Source organism: Pygocentrus nattereri, chromosome 5, assembly GCF_015220715.1.
Source record: "Pygocentrus nattereri isolate fPygNat1 chromosome 5, fPygNat1.pri, whole genome shotgun sequence".
NCBI classification, from domain to species: Eukaryota; Metazoa; Chordata; class Actinopteri; order Characiformes; family Serrasalmidae; genus Pygocentrus; species Pygocentrus nattereri.
The window spans coordinates 13,991,999-14,013,114 of NC_051215.1; the positions used below are offsets into that span (position 1 = coordinate 13,991,999).

At 41.0% G+C, this 21,116-nt stretch overlaps 1 protein-coding gene across 1 annotated transcript in view; it reads left to right on the forward strand.

Moving 5' to 3' along the window:
* LOC108429582 (hedgehog interacting protein) overlaps nucleotides 1-20,830 on the forward strand; it is a 42,299-nt gene extending 21,469 nt beyond the window's left edge. The window contains exons 5-13 of the mRNA XM_017701430.2: nucleotides 3,416-3,567; nucleotides 4,367-4,540; nucleotides 5,573-5,716; nucleotides 5,900-6,021; nucleotides 7,318-7,441; nucleotides 7,994-8,124; nucleotides 9,395-9,479; nucleotides 17,150-17,298; nucleotides 17,622-20,830. Coding sequence (XP_017556919.1) covers nucleotides 3,416-3,567; nucleotides 4,367-4,540; nucleotides 5,573-5,716; nucleotides 5,900-6,021; nucleotides 7,318-7,441; nucleotides 7,994-8,124; nucleotides 9,395-9,479; nucleotides 17,150-17,298; nucleotides 17,622-17,818 — 1,278 coding nt within the window. The 3' untranslated portion in view covers nucleotides 17,819-20,830. The remainder of the gene's footprint in view (nucleotides 1-3,415; nucleotides 3,568-4,366; nucleotides 4,541-5,572; nucleotides 5,717-5,899; nucleotides 6,022-7,317; nucleotides 7,442-7,993; nucleotides 8,125-9,394; nucleotides 9,480-17,149; nucleotides 17,299-17,621) is intronic.
* Nucleotides 20,831-21,116: the final 286 nt, after the last annotated feature.

Sequence of the window (21,116 nt, forward strand, 5' to 3'; positions counted from 1 at the left end):
TCAGCTATCAGCTTGTGAGAATTGTTTGCACTGTTTGAGGAAAGCTTGTGCATCTTCATGTGCATTATGCTCACCACTGTGGCAGGGTTATGAGTGGGACAGCAGGATAATGATCTTCCTTGCTTTAAGGATGCACGCTGTTACAGCTGCGTGGGGTGTTTACCAGGTTTCCCAGCTACTAACAGGCTCTGGATTGAGCAGAGCATGAGCGCTGTTAACTGCCAGGGCTTTGCCAATTAACTCATTTTGGGCTCGCGTCAAGTCAGCCTCTTCCAGATGCTGAAATGAACTCCAGTCCTCCCAGTAACATGGAAAAACTCAAAGCATGTGTTGATCTTTTAAAAGATTTGCGCAAGGGAGATGGTGATTAGCCGTGATTCGTTGCACGTTGAACTGTTAGCAACAAAAGCGCAGAACTGCTGTGCTGTTGTGTCTGCTAGACGTGCTAGGCAATGAAGACATCTGTAGGCAATGTGAGTGCAGCTCTATTGTAGTATATTAGCCAGCGCAAGGGCAGCCAGCTGCAATAAAGTACGTCTTGCTGAAACAAATAGTTCACGGCATGTCATGCTCTCTGTCACACTACACACACAGCTGTTGAGCGCTTTCAGTCAGATGTGCAGGAGGGCTCTCAGCCCTGTCTCAGATAAGTACCCCGGCTTTGACAAATGGCCTCCTTCCACCCCTCAGCCCCCCCCTTTTTTAACAGATCACTTCAGGAAACAACCACTGCCTTTACTGTCATCTCACTACACTTCTCCCGCATTGTATCAAGCTCCAGAGGAAGGTTTAGATGGTCTGAGGACTGACCTGAGAAACAACAAAGTATGTGCGGCCAAAGTCATTAGGAAGATTCGTGGTGTACTCCAGTCAGCATGCACTCTAAGTAGTGGTTATTATCTGAGATATGATCCATTTTTCTCCATTTGAAAGAGCATTTTTCTGCCACCTTTGCAACCTTGTCACATAAGTAAGTGTATGGGGGATTCAGGGGAGGTGAAGAAGCTAATTTGAATGTTTTAAGATTTTGTAGTAGCACATTTTGTTCTCGGTTGCTGGCTCTAGTTGGTATTTTGCTAACATCCTGAGCGAGAGAGATGGTTACAGCCTCATCTTGCTTGCCCTTGCTTCTGCGGATATTGTAAAAGAGACACACACAGCATGTTTTGGGGTTTTTTTTAAGAACAAATGGACCAGTTTGCATTACCACAGTAATGGCAATAGCTTTTCAGTAGTGAAGAGAATGTGGTTTGGCGTAGTGCACTGCAAATTCACCAGAACTTCATTCATTCTTACAGTGTTTGTTTAAATCCAATCTGAGCTAAAATGAATAGGCAGATATTTATCTTACCCTGTCTCTTTCCTGCCAAGTCCCCCCGTTATGGTCATAAAGAAGTCTCACAGGATTGCCAACCTATAAATCCCCAAGGGGGCTGCAAATATGTGGTTAAACCACCTTGGCTTTAGATGATGGCACCAACTTGTGCCAGCGTTTCAATTAAGCAGACCTGCTCTCTGGACATAAGGCTGCCAGCAACCCACCTCTGCTGATATTTCAGTGTTACACTAATGATGAATGGCATAAAGACTGTGCAGGGCTTTGGCCGTTAGTGTTGATGCAGGGAAACAGACCTGAAACTAGTGTTTGTTTCTTATGGCCCACTGTCATTACTGGAGTGTACCAACTTGCTGACAGAATCACAAGTGAAGGCTAATATTTCAATTAATTTATTGCCATTTCTCAGTGGCCCATGGCTGGAGATCATACAACTCTGTGGAATTCCTGTCCTGACCTCCCTGCTGTTTATTTTGGGATCCAGGTCAGTGCATCAGAAGTTCAACATATGGGTCAAGTGTTTCAAGGCAGTTCTAGCAATCAAAGCCATTCTTCTATATGCATTCTATATGCACTTGCTAACTTGCACTTGAAACAGGCATTTATTAAAAAAAAGTCAAAGGAAAAGTCTGCTCAAGCGCATTGAGCCCATAAGTCATTATTTATCCGTCAACTTTCACAACTCTCTCCTGCTTTTGTGGTTGGATTGAAAGGGCTCCCGAGTGTGATTATTCAAATCTCTAAAGATCTTTTACACTCTCCTCCAGAGCATTCCAGAGATGGCACGGACCTTACGATCACATTTGTGCCACTGGCTCGTCCAACTTGGATTAGTTCGACTCGGCCTAACAGAGCCTCTCTGACCAGTTTATGATCTGTGTGTTTTGGCTCGCTATGGGTGCTGAACCACACAGTTAAATCAAGCAGTCAACAGAAGACCTCTCTTTACTTAATTCCTGTGAGATATCGGGAAGGAATGCTGCAGGACTGACATAAACGGCCTAATTCCACGCATGCCGTATTTGTTTACTGGACGACCAGCACTCGGCTCATTGTGGTGCAAAAACACTCCACCCGTCTTCTATCCCCATCCCAGAGCGCCGAATTACGGCAGTCCTTATTCATGAACAGGCCAGGGGTTTCTCTTGAAACACCTTCATTCACTCATTCTTAACACATAAGCCTGGCATTCTGTTCGTTCCTTTTATTTTTGTTACAAAGAAAAGGGAGGGAGTGCACAAGAAAAGAGGAAAGCCCAACCTGATTGCTTTGCCCAGGGACTGAAATGATACAGCCGCTTATTACAGCTGACTATGATGAGTGGACCACCAGAGTTGTGACAAGTGATGTAGCTGCCTCCGGGGTGAGACAAAGGTTTACCTATTACACAAGCAATTTCAGTGTTTTCTAAACATGTTGCCAAGACAGTGGGAGTTGGCAGTTCGCTTTTTGTTTAGTTTTTTTTTTTTTTTTTCCTCCTGTTTCTATTCCTTTTTCCCCCTTCCTCTCGTAGATTTTGCACGGATTAAAAAACAGAGAAAGAGAGAGGGAGGGAGGTTGGGTGGGGGTGGGTTTGGGAGAGAGGGAGGGAGGTGGAGTCTGATGGCTTGGGGTTGATTGACTCCTGGACTTTTGTGCTCTCTATGAACTGCCAGCGAGCTAATAAATTCTTTCAGCCGCTCGGCGTTGCGTTCACGGATATCCCCCAAAGATTACACCCACAAATCACTTGTGCAGTGGAGGCTGCAGGGAGGGGCCCAAAAGACGGGCCGCACATAACCAGGACAGGGGGTGGCTGAAAAAAAACGTGGGGGGGGGGTTGCTGGAAGTCAAATGTTTTATAATCGTTTATAATGCAGTAGTCAAGGAGAGGCAGGAAGGGGGGGGGAGAAAAAAAGCAAGAGGGCATGGGGGTAACTGGCTCCCATATGGAGAGCGCAAGATAGAAAAGGAGAGAATAAGAAAGGAAGGGACAGAAAGGGACACAGGGGGCCTGGCTTTAGGCCTGGCCCTACGCTGGTTTAAAAAAAGGGACATAATTAACTTCTGGATTCTTTGTGCTCCCCATCTGACTTGCAGGGAGGAGATGAAAGGGGCTTGCTAAGCCTGGCATTCCATCCCAATTACAAGAAAAACGGAAAGCTCTACGTCTCCTATACGACTAACCAGGAGCGCTGGGCCATCGGACCTCACGACCACATTCTCCGTGTGGTCGAGTACACAGTGTCCAGGTAACAAGGGACCACTCACAGGCCTCTGACATCTTAGACTGACTAAAAGTGGCTGAAAGGAGATGGAGAGAATACAGTTGGAATGTTTTATTCAGTTTTCCAGAAGATGAATGTAACAGGTTATTGTAACATATTTATGTTAAAATATTTATTTACAGAATATAAGTTTCAACAGTTTGAGCTTTAACAATTTCACTAATGCTCCTTAAGATGCTAGCCTGCAAATTAATCATGTAGGCTCAGTTGCTGCTCTGATTCTGATGCGCTTGCATTCTCTGCCACATTACAAAACACTCAGTAAACTCACTTTAAGCTAGGTTAATTATTACGTTTTATGATGATAATCATAGTTGTGCGTTCAGTTTAAAGACTTCATTTTTCAAATGGCAATTCAAAACCTGGCAGTTTTATGTAGGTGGGATACTGTGGCATAGTATTTTTAACCTGCGAGTAATTCCCAACTGAAAAGTTAGCTGGAGCTGTAAGAACCATTTAGAGTGATGTATTTCAACTGTTATTTTTGTCTTTAAGAAAATAGAAATTTCCTCCAGACATTGGCAGGATTAGTTAATTCAATTCATGCACCTTAAGCCACTAACACTGATACTGCAGTGAAAACAAATGCGTGCAAGAGAATCCCTAAAAAAACATATGTAGCCCACTAACATTTTTCTTCCAGATTTTTTGTGACATAGTTTTTTGTTCAACTATCATGAACAATTCAGATCACTTGGCATAGATATGTAATTTTATTGTATTCATACTTGTGTCTAATATTACATCGTATGTTTCTCTCAAGGAAAAACCCCAATCAGGTGGACACGAGGACCACCCGGGTCTTAATGGAAGTGGCAGAGCTCCATAGGAAGCATCTAGGAGGGCAGCTGCTTTTCGGGCCCGATGGCCTACTACACATCTTCTTGGGCGATGGCATGATCACGCTGGATGATATGGAGGAGATGGATGGTCTGAGGTGATTCTTCTGAACACTGTAATACAGGGGTATCCAACTTCAGTAATGGAGGGCAGTAACTTCAGTAGTGTTTTTCTCGATTTAATGCATTTACTTTACCTCAAGCTAACTAGCAAGCCCTTCAGATATTCTGTATCATGAACACTAAACTCAGCAGAATGGAAGCTCTAAATGTCTTAAAATTCTGACATCCCCCGTTGTACAGTTGTTCCTGTTGTGTAGTTTAGTGTTATTCTGCTTAACCTTTAGACGTTGCACCAGCAATATTAAATAATAATAACAGATCAACAGTAATAATAAATTCTTTTCACTTTAACTCAGTGCTGCATGTGTTCTACAGTGAAATATTTTATTGTGATTTGAATTGGATGAAAAGTATTTTTTTGTTTTGTTTTGCACAAAGAAAAACATTCTTGACCATTTTTGCCATGTCATTTCTTGACATTGAAATGAAAATTGGGAAAAAACAACTACAAAATGTAAATCGAATGTAAATGTGAGTGACCTATCCATGCTCGACATTCTTTTGAAGCAGTTCTTGCCAAGTTGGTCAAGCTTTACAGGATGTTGTATCTAATATCAAAGGTCTAATTCAACACAATGAGAAATTGTAACGTACAGCATTGTAGCCAAAATACTCACATTTACAGTGTTTAATGGATTTCGAAATGATTTTTCTGTTTAAAGTGTGAATTTTCTTAGGAAATATGTGAAAGTCACACTGGGAGGATACACTGAGAACATGGAATTTTTGTCAACTCTCTGTAAAGCTTGTCCAAGCTAGCAACAGTAATTATGAAAGAACAGTGAGCATGGGTTGGACAGTTGCTTGCATAACTCAAAATTATATATGAATTACCTAATTTCATTTGAATAGTATTGCAAAACAAAAAAAACTGCAGCTTATACCGGTGAACATTCTAGGCTTAATTGGGATGCAATCTAGGTACCAATCCATTTCTGTAGGACACCTTGCTTTTGCTAGTTTCTCTGATTCTGCCAACCTGCTAAGAGAGATATTTGCTGCTGCAGTGACTTCACGGGATCTGTACTGAGGGTGGACGTGGACACAGAATGCTGCTCCACTCCATATGTCATACCCAGGAATAATCCATACTTCAACAGCACCAATCAGCCACCTGAAATTTTCGCCCATGGGCTGCATGATCCAGGCAGGTGAGTGATATTAAATTATCAGCAGAGCAGGTGAACTGGGCAGCTTGGGCAGCCACTGTAGTTTATTACGTTCCATGCTGAACACACGAATCGACTCATTGATGTCTTTATAATTAGCTGCTGGTTTATATCAGGTGTACACAAGGTAGGAAAATGACCAATAAGATCAATGTCCTGTCCTAGGTGTGCAGTCGATAAGCTTCGCATGGACACCAATGGGAGCCTCCTGATCTTGTGCACTGACTCCACTGGAAGAAACACAACAGCAGGGAGGATCCTGCAGATCAGTAAAGGGAAAGACTACGGTATGTCTGTACAGTTTGATAGGATGTTAACTGTGCATTAGCTTTCAATTAGCATTAGCCAAGTTAGCACTATTAGCCTTGAGAGATTGTAGACAGCCTGTGAGGTCCCAGATCAAAGTTCACAATAACGGCTTGTTCTAAGATTCTTCATTTACTCGCAAACATTTACACAATATGGTGTTGAAATGCAAAAATTATAAAAACTTCATTCACTCCTGCTAATTTTACTATCATCTAGATTAGTTTCAGCTTTGGTTCTCATGTGATGAAGAAAACATGTTTATGATGTGAACACACAGCGTCTCTAATGTAATGAAAGTGCATTCCCTGAATGTGTTGTTTGCTTTCCCTGAAAACCAAACGCTGCAGTGTTCAGGGATATAACTGAATTCTTTGAGAATGTGAGAAACATGTTCTTTGGGACATCTCCAACTGTGTCTGCAGAACATAGCAAAGCAGGAGAAAGTCTTTATATAAATAGTTGCTATGATTCAAAAGGATTTCAGCTTGCACAATATTGCTAGGGGAATACAAGCTTGTGTCCAGGAACAAGATTTATCGCCGTCAGATACAATGTGCATGTAGACTGTGCTTTAGTGCAGTTCAAGAACATAAACCAATACATTAGTTGATCTCTCAATACTTAGAGTCTAATCAATACCAGAAGTTCTCAAAAATGCAGTTTCCTTTCAAACAGGGAATTATTTGGATTGCAATGTTGTACTATTCCCACCCCACTAGGCACCCCACAAGTGTTGCCCCACCCTATCATACACTCCACCAACACATTTATACATGTCCAAGAAAGAAAGCCTACAGAGTGGGCCCATTTACACTATTAGAGCATCACCATGTTGACTGATTTATGTTATTAAATTGCACTGTGTAGTGCAATGACTAACGTTTTAATATTCGCCATTCCCAAAGCTGACATAACCTTTGTTGCTATACACAAAATCTCATGTTTACTACCATGATAAACCAGAAAATGGTCTCTCTGCTATTCAGCATAACAACTGAAGTCATTTTTATGGCACATTTTAAAACGTACTGCAAATGTTTTAATTGGTTGGTATTTCAAAGTCAATATTCCTACTACTACTTGGAAAAACGGAATGATGGTCCTTGACTGTCTTGAAAAGTTTGCTTAGAGTGACTAAGACTTCTCTATACAAACTGTAGGCAGAGGTACTTGTGTTTTGTATCAGAATTGTACAGTGGTTTATGGACTTGCTATGCCATTTCTTTTCTGCTTTAGAATTTATATGTGGTTTTTTTGCATGGTTGTTTTAATAGAAAATGAACCATCAGTCTTCGACTTGGGGTCTACTGGTGGTGCAGTCCCAGTAGGAGGATTCATCTACAGGGGCTGTCAATCAAGAAGGCTTTATGGAAGTTACGTATTTGGTGACAAAAATGGGTATGTTTATTACATTAAGTACAATGCTATCCTTGAATGTGTTCCGTTCAGTTTTACAGCAAACCCTCTCAGTTGCATGTCAACACAGTGAAGTCTGAAATCATTTTAACTTTCAAACAAACAGAATAAGTCCTTACAGATCTTCCTTATCCTTTTGGTCTGATGTGCTTGTAACCCAGCTTTATGGAGTTAGTGCTAATCTTTAAGATTACAAATGCCAAATGACATCTTTCCGGTGGTTTTGTCTGTGCCAATATACACATGTTCACCCGCCCTACTGAGGAAAAGGGATTTCTTTGCAGTGAAAATTGAGATTAAGTTTCCTGCCATGTCATTTGCCCATGACCTTATGTTGTTCACACTTCAAGCTGGTTTGTAATTTATCTGCCTCCAGCATCGGTGTCTTTCTGTTTTTGCCTTATGTAAAAGTAAAGGTGTTTGTAGACACCAAGTTGTAGAATTGTTGAATATATCCACATCCTTCTAAAAAACAAAGGACAGGTAGGTTATCAATGATCCAAGTGTGAAACCACTGCCATGTTGGTGTTTCAGGAACCTCAGGATCCTTCAGAGGCCTACTGATGACCGGCCATGGCAAGAGAAGCCACTCTGTCTTGGAAGTAGCAGTTCATGCGGTTCCTCATTGGTAGGCCACATCCTGGGGTTTGGCGAAGATGAACTAGGTCAGTGGGTCCTCCAATCACCCTCTCTTAAAATGTCACTCTTTACTTTGTACATATAAGACTGAGTGACAAAGCAATAATTAGTTATTTGTTGTTGTTGTAACTTAATGACTTAGTTTATTAATATCAAAATATTAATTTTATTCAAAGGAAAAAACTTCATGGTCTAAAATTCTATTGCAGAACTCACAGAATAGGCTTTTAAAACCTGCTACTAAGAAGGAAAACCTTAAGGGTGAGAAAAGGGGTGCAGCGTCAGGGTGCTTTTTTGCCTTGCTGTTGAAAGAGTTATCACTTCACAAGAGGATACAGAAGATGACTTCCAGGAAAAGAGTCAAATTCAAGAAGACATCCGAATGATACAGAACAGAGACTGCCAAAGCGGGGGTCACCATGGAAAACCAATCCCTCCTCCAACTCCCACTACAAAATACCTTTCCTCCATGGCACATTCCACTATGACACAAAAGTTCTTTCGCTTCCTGACAGATTACTTCCTCTCTCTCTTGCTGCTGACAGATGATATGACCAGGATTCAAAGGTCAGAATGATTTGTCAGTGTGTACGGTTTCCATTTGCAGTCACTTCCTTCAAATAAGCCACACATTTAACATTGCCGTCATTGGTAACGGCCTCTCCCCTGCTCTCAAAAACGGTCATTTATCTAGAATGTGCGCCAAGTTCGGTGATGAAGTTGCTCTTTATCAGAACCATGGGGTCAGTTTGCAGAGCTTGCTGGAAATCAGACCTTCGAGTTACTCTTGATTTTCTGTGATTCACAGCATGCTCGTGTTCCGTCATACTGTACCATCCCTCTGCCTAATATCATGGGGAACATGAACTCCTCGTTCCAAACACCCAGAACAAGCATAGCAGGGCTCTATCCTTTCGCCTGCCAACCATGGGGGCTCTGCGAGGGTGAGATAGCATTTGGTGCTGATTTGTGAGAAGGATTCATTTGAGGGCTGGGCTGCAGGCCCAAATGGCAGTCCTTTTGACACATGTTTACAATCTTTACTCGCAAGATGCTGTGCTGCAGGCTTGCTGCTCATTAGATTACTCACATAGTCCCAGTCATGAGGATCCACTCACTCCCCCTACTCCCCCTTTCAAAACATCCACACGTCATGGTATCAAGTGCAATGCCATAGGAAGGTTGCTGGCAGGAGCGCATTTTACGCAGCAACACAGAATTTGGATAATAACACACTCTAACAAACATTACACTGACAAACATTCTCACATTCTTCTCAATCTTTCTTTTCACCAGGTGAGGTCTATATCTTGGCATCCACCAAAAGCTTGGCCATGCAGTCACACAGTGGTAGACTCTACAAACTGGTGGACCCTAAAAGGTAATTTCAGTTTATATTGTATTGTGTTGCCCTTCCCTCTTTTTCTACTAGACCATTTTCCGACCATCATATTAACCCATAGAAATCGCAGTTATTGACAGAGACAAAATACGCAAGGTGCAATTTGATATTTGTCATTTGTAGCTTAACGAAGCAAGCAAGTGTAGCTCAGTGAAACAAGCCAGTTGAATGTAAATATAATTCCATAATTGTTTTCCAGAATGTCATTACATAACTAAATATGTTTTTAATCATGTGGTGGTCTTCAACATTAATTCCACTGTCACAACTCCTCGGATATGACAACAGCCAGCATTTTACCACCACAATAACCAACAACAGTGCTGGAAGGAGTGTAAATAGTATCGGTACAATCTACACTGTGAAACAAACCTTGCGTTTCTTGCTTCTGCTGGTTTGCTGCAGCCTAATCATTTGGGTGGTGAGCTTACGACTCTTACGAGTGGATTTGCTGAGAATGAGAGTTTGGAATTAGTGTGGACTTTCTAAATTCCTTCTTTCTAAATACATTACTCTTTCTCCCTCTCGCTCATGCACGCACACACACAGGGACCGTACCCCTTTAAACAAATCATCACACAACTGCCGGCCTTAGCCAACACAAACCTCAGCCATAATTGGAGAGTAAGCATACCATTTCCAAATGTTAGTGTAACGTGTTTCTAACACCAACACTGTCAGGGCAGTTCAGGCGTCACCAGTTAACTGGGATGCATGTGTGGTCCGCTGGGATATTTTCCGAGCTTTGACGAGACTTGCACACCTGTCGTCAACAGCACAAATGTTTTCCTTAAGGCAGCACAGTACGTTCATATGTTCGTGCGTGTTCTGTGCTGAATCCACCAAAAACTCAGCCTCACTCACAGTCCCAGGCCTTGCTCCTCTCAGGTTGACGTGTTCAGAGTTCATGGTGACAAATACAGATGTGAATGGATTCCCTACTACAGCGCTCATTCTTTTTTGCATGTATGCCTTTGCCTTCAGCTGTATAGCGTAATTTGTCCCATGTGTTTTGCGCCATTAAAAACCTTTTTTGATAATGACAGAATTTTAAAATACGTTGTTCAAGTCAAGCCAAGTGCATATGAAAGACGTTTTGTGTATCGGGAACACACCAACTGTACAAATTCCCACAAAACCATTGCCAAAGTGTGAGATGTATGCAGTTGTAACACAGCTGATGTATCGTTTTAGCAAAAAGACATCACAGCAGGCGCAGCCAGATCAGTGAACTCTCTAATTCAAACCAATCGCACGTAAAGTTTTTTCTCTTCTTTCTTCCTTCGGCAACTTTGTTCCTCTTTCTCTCTTTCTTTCCTGTGGGGACTTGAAAGTTTTGGCTTGTACTTAGCAGGTGAACTTGCTCCAACCACTACAATGGTGGAAATAAGTCCGGTCAAGTCTCAATTTAACTTTACCCTAAAAACCAACCTCATATGAAGTATTGGACCACTCTGTTTTCCTTTTTTAGAGGGAAATACAATCAGAATCGATGCCTTTCTAATTATTCCTAGGTGATGACAGTGCCACCCAAGACTAACTCAATTAATTATGCAACAGATGTTTCCACGGGCCTCCCTGCCCAGGCCCCTCGGACTCACTTTTTATTTATGTTTTCTGGCATTGCTGCATTTTTCCGAGGAACAATTCTTTCCACCATCGATTGGGGTTGTTTAGTCTGTAGGACCTGCGGTGTTGGGTGTGCTGTTTTACACACCCTGTCAGTTTGTGGGATCTCATTACCAAACGGAGGAGATGGGGATAACACCCCTGACCTCACTTGCACTATCATGAGGGGTGGTCTTGCAGTGAGGTACCTGAGACCCTCTGGGTCTTATGGCACTAGTGTGGTTGTGTGTTTTAATCTTGCGTGTTGGCAGAATTTGAGGCCTTCAAAACTCCCACATCATGTTTTGATTTTGATCCACCATGTTGCTTTACTGAGTAAAACGGCTTCAGGCCCTGAAGAGGGGGAAATGTATCACATCAAGTCAAATGTCTAAGATGTTTCGATAAACATGTCGCGCCAGGGTGACTGCACACATTTGCGTCTGTTTGTCAGTGCGCTTACGTTGAATAATAAATAGGCCACAGCACACTGAAACGTATACATATGCATGTCCCATGTGGACAGTGGAGGATTGTGGGATTGTTTATTGGCCAGTGTCAATGATGGAGAAGACGGAACTGTCGAAAAATATTTATGGTCTCACACAGATTGGGTTCAGTTAAGCTAGTGTCATGTTGAAGGTCTATGAAACTCCCAAAGCTCGCTAATAACTAATACAAGGTAGTAGGGGTTACATACCAGTATTACAATTACACTGTGTCAGACAGTCCGTACTCACTGTTGTCCACATGAACACATCAGTTCTTTGGCTTAAGGAAATGTTTTTGCTGCTTTTCTGTAATTTGCTCAGTGATTACAAGGCCATGCAATGTGACACTTAAGCATCAAAATGTTGCTTTTCTCAACTCAGTATAGAAACACAGGCAGGGTGCCACATTAGAACCGTACGGTTTTAGCCAGTTTTATCGTTCTTAGTGCTGAAGGGACTGACAGTGGTGACAGTGGTCGTTTTAACTTCATCGAAAGCTGCCTCTCCTTTTCATTCTAGGTAAGAAAAGATAGTAATGGTATGGTATAAAAAGTTTACTCATCAAGATAATTTTGTCCTTTCAGTTTATTTAAATTTCAGCACCTAAACTATTGCTTTCTGAATGGGTTCTTTGAAGGCTTTTAATGAAGTGTTTTAGTTATGGAAGCCACAAATCACTCTAGGCTTTTCTCTTCAAGCTTGGAGGTTTGCACGTGTGTGATTCAGTGAAGGAGTGAGTGTGAGAGTGTGCTTGTGTTTGCGGCTGTGCGCGCACATGAGCGAGCAAGGAAGAGTGAGTGTGTATGTGTGAATTAAGGTGGAGGCAACGAATGCCTCCAAGAAGTGTTCACATTTTATAGTCCCAGCGTTCAGCCATAGACCCTTTTATTTGACTTTCTCCCCTAAATCTCAATAGCTCTCAACCACGTTCCTCCCTTTGACAAAGGCCCTTCGCAGCATCACTGAATAGCCGACAGCTACAATACACAGTAAATTTTTCTGACACAATATAACCACAAAGAGCGCCTGACAATGGAGAGGGATGACAAAAACGACTGAGAAGTCGTGGTGAGCTGCATGACACATTGTTGATGTATAAGTTCTTGCAGCCCACCACACTGAATGGCTAACTCAAATGTTTTATCATCAAATCTAACAAGTTAAGCCTGGGGAAATAAAAGTGTCTCTCAGGAAAAAGGCTGAGACATATTGGACCCTTAAGTTACTGCACATGCATGTCATTCTTTATAGCCCAGCAGAGCGTGGGTTGAAATAGACTTTTAACTGCAAAAATCTTATTTTTCACAATTTGCAATTGTACAAGTAAAATTCAGGTTTTAAAATATATTTAGCTATGCAATGTATTTTTGTCCATTTTATAAATTATGGAATACAGAGTCAGAAATAGACATGTCGGTGCTGTCGGGACAAAACCTTGTATCTCCATTTTTGTCGTTTTTCAGTTTTTGACATAATTTGCAAGTGTCTGTTGCCTTTTACATTGTGGGCAAGTTTCATGATGAATGGACCAAAATAAACGGCCAAAAATGACAGAGAAAAGTCTGGCTTCCTTGACTTGCATTAAAAGTAAAGAAGGTTTTTTCCTTCTCCTGTAAAGTTATTATTTCGGACATACAAGGTTTTGTTCCAACAGCAGCGATGTGCTAGTAATTGTTAATTCAGTAAACCTCAGTATTGAACACAATAGCATTGTTGTGAATGTTTTAAAATACTGGCGCCGCATTTCAAACAAGTTACCATTTCACAGCATGAAAGAAGGAGGCCCTAGAACTTTTTCTTTCATTAAAAAGATGAAAATGCACACCCCACTACACTTGAAGGGCAAACAACATGGGACCTCACAAAAACAGATGGGTCATTGTACCAGTTGTGACATGCTGTTTTCATGCACAACATAAAAAAAATGAAAAATTCAAAAAGAAGAATTATCAAAGTTTTGTTTTATGGATAGAACAAAGAATACACAGACATCATCCACAGATTATACTTATCTCGAGCTCATCTTCATTGTTTCAAAGTTGGTGCGTCACCGTTTTCCACTGCACTGGTAAAATGATCCATGGTCACACAGAACATAGATATACAGTGTAAAGTTAGTTAAACAACTTAGCTTTGTTTAACAACCAGCTCAGTTTATTAACAGGCTAATGCTGCACTATACAGAGTTGGGCTTTAAGCTGAAATGTTTACTGCATTCACTTTAAAACTGTAATATTTGTAGTAAAAAAGACTCTGTTAGATCTATGTAGAGGCTGGAGCTGTGAGGTATTAAACCCCGTTTAACATAATATAGGAAAAACCACTGAAACACTTGCCGAAAGTAACAATACTGTATTGGTGGATAAACTGCACTATTTATGCAAGACAGGATTCCACATTAAACATAATTAAATCATGATTATATATTTCAAAACGGAAACATTTAATAAATGACTGGTATATGCTATACTTTATTTTATGCTGTATAATTTTTCACACCCCACAGAAAGGGCTGCAGTGCTTTATGGCTTACATAATAATTGTACACACAGTGAGATTAAGATGTAGATTGTTCTTTATTTTTATTGGTTATGTTATTGCACATATTGTATATGTATGAACACCTGCACAACACCGCTATTAAAAGAACATAGTGTCTGTAACTTTAAACATAATGTTTTTAAATAAAATAATATTGTAAACCACAATAAAAAGTGTAGGTAATCATCAAGATGCAAATCTTTAATATCGGCACATGCCCAGTCAGATACCACGTAAACAAATAAATTTGAGATTACTAAGTGGTTTGAGGTGATGATTTAGGTGTTAGTTAGCTACATAGGAGGATCTAAGATCAGGATGGCGTACCAGGTCAAAACACACCCTAGTGGAACAAAGAGTGTACAGGCAACTGAGGCATTCAGCCTCCCATTCAATCAGCAGAAACGGCAGGCTTGGGGACAGTCTTAAACTAATAAGCCTGGGCCCTCCTTTAATTTATCAGTCTGTGTTTTATGCAAGTGGCCTCCCGGAGTTGATACATTCCCACAGTGCCTGTTGACCCAGCTGCCTTTGTCAAGGGCCGTAGCAGCAGGTGTTGTTTTCACGGCCACCCTGCCAGTAATGCAAACTGTTTAGTAGCTGCACTGACCCCCGCATCATTAACAGTGTTAGCCCAATCCTCCGGGGAGTGCCTCCCTCCTTCTCTCTCTCTCTCTCCCTCTCTCTCTCACTCTCTCTCTCTCACTCTGTCTCTCACTCTCTCTTTCACTCTCTCTCTCCCTCTCTTTCTTCCACCCTCCATCTCTGTTTCTTTCTCTTCCTCTCTTTTTTGTTTTAACAACATACAGCCTGTCACAACAGCACAAAAAAGAGCCCGAGTGTGGATAAGAGAAAGGGGAGAGTTGATGCGGGTGGTGAAAGCAGCAATGGGAAGCATGGGAACTACCCCCCCCCCCCCCACCACCACCACCACCACCACAGACCCCCCAACCCCGTCACCCCAGTATAGCCTGCCAGAACCCTCTTGTTACAACCCTACTCCTACCATCAGTCACTGAGCTTGTCAGGGCAGCACAGAACTCCATCATCTCACTCTCTCTCTTTATCTGCCTTTCTCTCTGTGATTATACAGAGCTCTAATTATATATTACACAGATAAATAAAAGTCCTCTAACAGAATTTTGTAAAAGCAGTGCTGCCCTCTAACAAAATAAGCCTCAAAAATCTCAATCACTGGAATTTAAGTGACTTCAGAAGAAAGCATGAGTGGGTGGATCATTTGAGTGGGGGTATGTCCATAGCATAAACCTCACTACTCGTGTCCACTTTACTCTGATGAGATGCAACTAGATGTCTAGTTTTGAGCATTCACTGTGTATTCCACAAAATCTGGTAAATGAGAGATCCTCAGAAGAGACCAAGGGCCATATTGGTAATGCATTTTTTTTTCAGTGTTTCAAATTAGTTTTTTATATGTATAAAAATCTTGACACCCTCAACATATGCATGTACAAAACTAAAGGCGTTAGGCCACAGCCCATCATGATAGGCAAGACAAATCAAAACTTGTTACACAATGTCAAACATTTGGACACAATATTTTCACTGTTCAGTTAAATATAAAAAAAATCGGCAAAGTTTTTGTTAACATTTAACTTCTATTTCCTAATATTATAGGTATATTTTAGCACGCTGCTTCATGTTCATCAACATGTCTTCCTTGATACGAGAAAACAATTCCTATTGATACTATTGATAAAAGCACACACTGAAACACTTTTGGCCCAAAGATGGATTAAACACCTGAAAGGTTTTAAGTGTTGATGAGTGCTGACATCAGAACAATGGGATAAAATACGTGGGGGTATGTGCTTATGTTTGTCCAACATTTTGTCCCATAAGAACTCAATGGAGCATTATATTATGAGGAAAGGCCTTAATAGTGGCTTGTAATGCAGTTTTCCACTCCTCTCCCGGGTGTTCTTAGCACACACCCGCTCGCTTTCCCATGCACCACTCCCAGTGAGACACAGGATGTGAACTAACCAAGTGCTCTCCAGCCTGTTCCCCATACAGTTACTACTTCAGCGGAGTCCAATTACAGTGTGCGCCTGTTGGGTATGTCAACAGCCTTGCTGCTCAGTAATAGACAGCCTTGAAGAGATTTGCCTGGCTCATTAGCCAGTGTGCTTAGCGGAGTGAGGTATTAGGATGTTTGAAGAGCCGAAGCTCTCACAGTTTCATCAGCAGCCACTCAGTAAGATGGCGAACTTTCACATTCGAGCCCCATTACACACAAAACGCTATTGTGTCTGCTTCCAGATGTTGCTGTGCCAAAAAAAAAAGTGGCGTCATCCATCATATGAAGGCTCATTTGCTACTAATAATAATTTGCTTTCTATGTCCATGTGTGTTTTCATTTCTTTTGAGGGAAAGAGAAGTAGAGAAAGAGGTAGAGTATTCATCCTCTTAAAAGTTGTACGTCCCAATACAGTTACTTGACTGCACCCTGAGGAGATGCAGATCAAGAACATGTGCCATTGTTTGGGTACATGAAGTGTACTTTCATCATGCCGAAAATGCAAGAGAGAAAGAGATGGAGTGAGATGGAGAATTAAACACACATACATACATAGTGATATAGCTGAGTGTCCAAAAGTACAAATCACCCAGCGTTAGGGGCTAGTGACCATGTTTTCTCTACACTGCAGGTACCACTGTTACATCAAGTACCACACTTCCACTATGGGTCCAAAAGTAAAGTTTCCCAGTGAAAAAATCCTCCAGATGACTCAAATCTGAACTCAATATGTGAGCTCAATATAATGGGACATTCAGGTGTGAAAAAATGGAAGACAAATCTAAGATTTGCAGTAAGTATGAAAAGGGTCACATCAGCGCATGTAGAGTGTACATGACTGAAATGCGCAAGTTCCACGAGTGTCCTGGTTCCACTACCTCAGACCAAAGGGTTAGCTTTGTAACCAGTATAGCAATAGTTTGGATGTTCTACCAAACAAGTGAGCAAGGGATTTGTTGTGCTCGCAGGCCCCAGGTCCCTAAGGAATGCCGGCGGCCGGTGGAGGCTCCTGAAATGCTAAGCAGCTCCTGTTCACGGGAGTGCAAGAACGGCCACTGCACACCAACCGGCAAGTGTTGCTGCAACAATGGCTGGGAGGGTCCCTTCTGCATACGAGGTAGGAATAATACATACATATATGCATATAAGCTCATACACCAACAAAAACAAAACACACTGTATAATTAATTGTAACTGTGTGTTAAATTAGATGCGTTTTTCACACTTGTCCCAAATACTTAAGTTCACAGGACCGGACCGATTTAAAATCAGTTGGGGGAGGGGCTCATGATCGCTGATTTGCTTTCACACACAAGAATTCCATCCAAGCTGTGGATCAGTTGCATGACTCCATAAACCACTTTTCTTTTTAGCCCGACACTGATCCCCATCCAAAGCGATGAAATGTGTTTTATGCCATTGTTTTGCTTATTTTCACAGCCAAGTGTGAACCTGCTTGTCGCAACGGTGGGGTCTGCATCGAACCCAATAAGTGCTTCTGTAAGGAAGGCTTCAATGGAGCCCAGTGTGAGAAGGGAGAGCGTGGTGTACAAGAGGACCAAGACAAAGATGGCATCTTGGATCACATCATTGACATGACGTCTTATCTGCTGGACCTCACCAGTTACATCGTATAAAAGGGCAGGGAGAAGAAGCTATTCACTCCAGCCCCAGGACTGAATTTTAAGGACGCATTCAAGGGTTTGCCTTCAGAACACCCCCAACATCCAACAGCATCCCAGTGTCTGAATCACCTGACAAACAGATTTGGCTGATGCATTAAAAACTGGTTATTCAGGCAAATATCAACCAATTCACTTGAAATCATCCTCATATTACCTAGTTTGACCTTTTTTAATTTTCACTTAATTTTAAACAATACTTCTAAGCTAAAATTCAAATTCATAAGTAACATTGGTTTATAGATTTGTTTGTAGAGTTAGATTAAGCCCAGATGTTGCCCAGGAGAGTCTTTCATAAGCTACATGCTTTGGATCTCCAAGCACTATTTCATACACCTCATACACAGCCATGCATAGACAGTGACACAGCTGGGCGTCCTAAAGAACCTCTCTCACAGCTATAGGGATTACACTAAATGGAGTGACCATGTTTCCCTGTGTACACTGCAAGCTTGTTATGCCACAACGTTTAAAGCTTATAGCTTAAGTCTTAAAGCTTATCGCCCTATTTCCTGCTTCCACTGTAGTAAGGTCCAAGTGAAGTTTCCCAGTGAAAAGGACCTTTCAGATGTCTCCAACAATTGGACTCATCATTTGAGCTCAGTTTGGATGTTCTACCCCTGGACAGATGATCAGACACTGATTGGGACACCCAATGTACAACAGAGGTGCACAAAATGGAAGACAAATCATAGAAAGCAAAGAAAACACAAGACTTGCAACAAGTAATAAGGCTCACTTCAGGAAACCAAATGGACAGTCTACATGGCTGAAACGTACCATGGGAAGCTATGACTGCCCTGGATCCGCTACCCCTGACCAAAGGGTTAGCCTTATAACCATAATGGCAATAAATATAACGAACTTCACTGTATTCACTCTTTTGGTCAGTCTCGCATCATACACCATTGAGATGTGAACACCAAGAGCAAAAAAAATGAAGGGTTAGTCAGAAGAACTGAAGAAAGATGCTGACAGCACACAGTGCCATAGCATTGTTCCACCTGAATATATATTCATATTCACCTAAACCTGTGCGATAGAGTCACTCAGATGGGACTTAATGCCAGTCTGCTTGCAGTTTGTGAAATGATCTAGGGAGTTAACAAGTCACTGCTGGGGGAATCCTAAAAAGTCAAGCCTGAAGATTGCTTGTATTCAGTGTGTATTTTATATAAAGACAATATGTTGAGTCGCAAATCAAGAATGTTTTGACAGTCACTTTTATTCCATTTCTTACACTGTTACTTTGGAGATGGTACGCTGAGAAAATGCCCTCGAGCTGTATTTACTTTGGTTTAGCATCGGGGCATCAACCATGCTATTTTCCAATATTCTTCATGACCATGCACGCTGCTTTCAGTACAAATAATGTATTATAGTACATTTCATTATGCTTATGTATCTTTTTGTTCCTGTTTAAAATTCAGCACAGAAACAAGCTAGTTTCTTATAAATGTTGTTCGTAAAGCATGTAAGACCATTTCACAGATGTTCTGAGCTAGTAACACTGCCACAAGTACAAAGGATTACTATTATTATTATAATTATTATTAAAAATAATAATGGAAATAGGTCACTGTCAGTCACTCAGTCCTTTCCATAATCAAAAGTCCTCATCTTTTTCTAATCACTGAATGGTATTCAGTCACATTTTTGAAAGGGAACAAGCATAGTGTTGTACATTTCTCATAGTACTGTACTACGATAAGTACTACTTAGCTTTCAAAATAATATAGTATTACTATTGTTTTGATAGAGGAGGGTCTATTTTTTTAAGTGTAATAATATATGGCAGAGGCGAGTGTTAATAGAAAGCAGTTCTACATTAAGCCTATGAATTAATTCATATTGTATATTGTCTTTTATGCATACACTTACACAGTTCCCAAATGATAAATGATTAAGCTATTGTAAGCATCTCGTCACCTGTTAGAAAGTTTGACCCACTGTGCATAAAAATCTGCCATTATGACTTTCGAGGTTCAATAATTAGAAGGTTCGGAGACGCAGAGGCAGTTTGCTCATTTAATTTGCTATATCTGTCTGTTAACTCCAAGTTAGTAAATGATGCCAGTGTTTTACTTTTGATATGGTCCAGTGGGGAGGGGTATAATATTTTTGAGAGAGGCCTACAGACGTGAAATTATGTGTAATCATATTGGTTAACCGATTATTGTGAGAATCGCAATGCTAGTTCATCCCCATAGTAAACTGACCAAATAAAACATTTTGTGCCATGCAGAAAAAACTTCTGGACACTACAAAATACCTGCTGAATGTACTTCTCGACTGTGGTTCATTGTGCTGTTTCATCATTGTTGCACTTGAACTTATTTTTTGGTCGACCCCATCTTCCATCACATTTAGCAGAGAGTGGCCTTACTGGTTGGTTGGATTGAATCATTTCGCCAGCGTCCAGAGATGTGAAAACTATCCATTTCTTCCAAAAGTACATTTACATCTATCTGTAACGTTTGCTTCTTTTTCATGGTTGATCATTTGTTTGCATAAATAGGGTCATACATTATTATATAGTAGAGTATTCGGGTATACTGCATCATTAGACACACGTTTTCATTCTCTTTCAGCATTACAGGGGGGTTACATTCTCTTGAGAAATTACGCTAACGACGATCTTGTCTTCGATTTGAAACCGTCTTGGTTTCAGTAAGTGTAAAGAATCTATGCTGTAAGTCTATTCTGTAATATTAGCACTTAATGTGAAACTTGCATCGGAGCTGCTGGGAAGGTGTTTGTGTGAATAGAGTAACCCTTTTTTTTGTTTTTGTTTTGTTTTATTTCATTATTTAAGTAGTTACACCATAAAGTTATTTAAGTTGTCTACAATGTTTGTACTGTTTCATGTGAAGAATTTGATCATGTATTGTAAATAAAGCTAGGGCTATCTCAGTTTCCTCCCAGAAATATCACTATGTTTATTAAAGTGTATAGCATGTTTGAAAACTTGGTGCAGGGATTTCTTTCCAAGACCAGTTTCACTGTTATTTACCCAAAGGTGCAGAACACTCCACGAATTAATTTCCCTGTACTTCGTGTACCCAAAAGGAATGGCATAACAGTTATGGATCTTTGCGGTTAAACATAACGGTGCATTTGTTTGACAAAAGCACATTCGATGCCTTGGCTGCTCAGGGTTGAGCAATGATTAGACAGAACTGTCCATAGCAATTATAATAGCCTACTGAGAGGTGACGGGGTGTCCACGCTGTCCAGCGATTAGAAATGTTTG